Below are 2,410 nucleotides of genomic sequence, written 5' to 3' on the forward strand. Positions count from 1 at the left end.
CCCTAGACCTAGGAAATAGTTTATATTCATTTAAAACTGTTACAGGTACGCGACGTTCGGATGGGAACATGTGCCGTTCGGAAGGGGCAACAAAACACGGCTATAACGTGTTTTTTAACACATGGCCGTATGCAATCTTGTCCGGACGAGATTGCACACGAGTCATTCTGCTCAGCTTTGTAGTCTTCTCTTTATGGCCCGTTTTAACATTGTAAACATTGGAATTAGTTGAACCTCGTGAAACATGACTTTGTAGATCTTTGAGTTAGCTTTCTAACGCCGTAAAGATTGCTCCAATTAGAGGCATGAAACTCTAGATATGACATTTTTAGTAAAAGTCATTAGACGAAAAATAACATAGGCGTCCGGACGGGGTTCAGACAAGACTGCAGATGAGGCTCTCGGGAATTCTTGTTTATCGAGCTCGTCCAGACGGGCTTGCAAACAAGATTGCAGACGAGGCTCTCGGGAAAAATAGAATTCTTCGAGCATCTGGATGGCCTTTCTTCTCGTCCGAACGACGGCACTTTTGATCACCATTTTGTTTACCGAATTATGCCAACAAGAACTTACAATTATTATATATTTTATGTCGTTAAACTTACTCTTTCTAAATTAGTCTTTTAATCTTTATTTCTAGGATAATAGATTACTCACTTGGACCTTGATGCAGGGAAAATGATGGAATATGAGGATGAGGGCAGCGTTGGTCCCTTTGATGTGAGGGCGACAAGTCTAAGAAGGTCTAGAGCTTTCTTTTGGTGTTCAAGTATTCATGCTTTCTCAAACGAGAGGTCTGAAGAAAGATTATCATAAAACACAAACTAATCTATCACTACGCTGCATTTGCAACTCATCAGTGGCGGAGCTAGACAATTCATATTAGGGATGTCACTAAAAATTTTTTGAGGGTGCCGAGTGGTAACTTGTGTAAGTAGGAGAGAATTTTTTTTTTTTTTTCCCCTTTTTTTTGGGAGTGTCGAGTGAAACTTGGGTGGGATAACATCAAAAACAAAAACAAAATAAAATTTAAAGCTTTGGCACCCCCAAAGCCTCAAGTGGCTCCGCCACTGCAAGTCATTTATTATTATATATTTTAAGTCTTTAAACTCACTCTTTCTAAATTAGTCTTTTAATCTTTATTTATAGGAAAATAAATTACTCACTTCGACTCGGGAAAAGAGATTGAGGATGAGGACGACGTTGGTCCCTTTGATGGTTGATAGACCATCTGCTGCAATAGGGTTGATGCTTAGAGGGTTGATGCTTACCTATAAGGAGCATGTTTCATTTATGTTAATCGCTTTTATTATATATTGTAATGTGTGTAAACTTGATGAATATAACTATATCGATTTGGTGTCGTCTGTGATATATATTTGGTACACCAAGTGTGTACATGCGTTGTAATGAAAACCATATTTCTATTTTTATTAAATAATATATTAGCTCGAAGTATTTCAGTCAGCTCATATGTATTGTGCAAGTTATTCCTAGGTCATAGAAGAAGAAAAAAAATATACTGAAAAAAATATACTCCGCTGTAAAATTATATATCTGATGTAGTAACGTCACGTGGAAACTGGTTTCCGCTTAGATTTTGTTAGTTCAAATATCAGGGCGTTACAACATGTCTATGTACATATTTGCAGATGGCATGTGACTTCAGCAAGAGATGTAGCAACTAGGAGCCTGCAGCTCAGTTCAAAGATATTTGTTCCTTGATCATTTAGTAAACATTTCTATCATTATATTAATTTGTATTAAGAGATGTAAACTTAAAGATATTTCTATAATTGTAGTTCTTACTATGGCATTTACATAAATTAAGATGGTGATATGTTACCATTACTTCACATCTCTCAATTAGTCGAGTCCTGATCAGAGTCTCTGGATACTGGTGGAAACTTGTTCTACAAAATCGTTTCAACTGTAATGAGCATAAAAGAACAAAGCAGTTGCCAACGGTCATTAACGTACATGATACCATACATCCAGTTCCTCTAGAGAAAAGCCAACATTTAGATTGATTACAACCTTCTTGGAACAAGAAGGAGATAGAAGATCACTCTTTTATGCGATCCATCTCCTTCTCCCACTTCAGTCCACACATTTGTCGGCCAAACGGAACAATCAGGTTATACCGGAAAACCTGCAATTCAGAGATTCACATTCAGCCCATGTTTATGCTAAACATCCAAACAACATCTCATATATTCCCAACAATGCTGACAAGCAACATAGTGATCATGGCAATTTTTGAGAAGCAGAGCCTGAGCTCACTGGAAGGTGTATGTGGATAATTAATGGCTCTCACCTTATCATTGATACCCCGTAACTGAAGTTTTAGAGCCTCTGAAGTCTCAACCCATTTAGAGGAATCTCCATTGCATCTACTTCCCCAAGCTCT

At 37.6% G+C, this 2,410-nt stretch overlaps 1 protein-coding gene across 1 annotated transcript in view; it reads right to left on the reverse strand.

Moving 5' to 3' along the window:
* Window positions 1–1,866: 1,866 nt before the first annotated feature.
* LOC132192312 (uncharacterized) overlaps window positions 1,867–2,410 on the reverse strand; it is a gene marked incomplete in the record, with an annotated part of 5,091 nt that continues 4,547 nt past the window's right edge. The window contains 2 exon segments of the mRNA XM_059607609.1: window positions 1,867–2,152; window positions 2,318–2,410. Of these exon segments, the coding sequence (XP_059463592.1) occupies window positions 2,066–2,152; window positions 2,318–2,410 (180 nt within the window).

Source organism: Corylus avellana, chromosome ca9 (assembly GCF_901000735.1).
Source record: "Corylus avellana chromosome ca9, CavTom2PMs-1.0".
Lineage (NCBI taxonomy): Eukaryota > Viridiplantae > Streptophyta > Magnoliopsida > Fagales > Betulaceae > Corylus > Corylus avellana.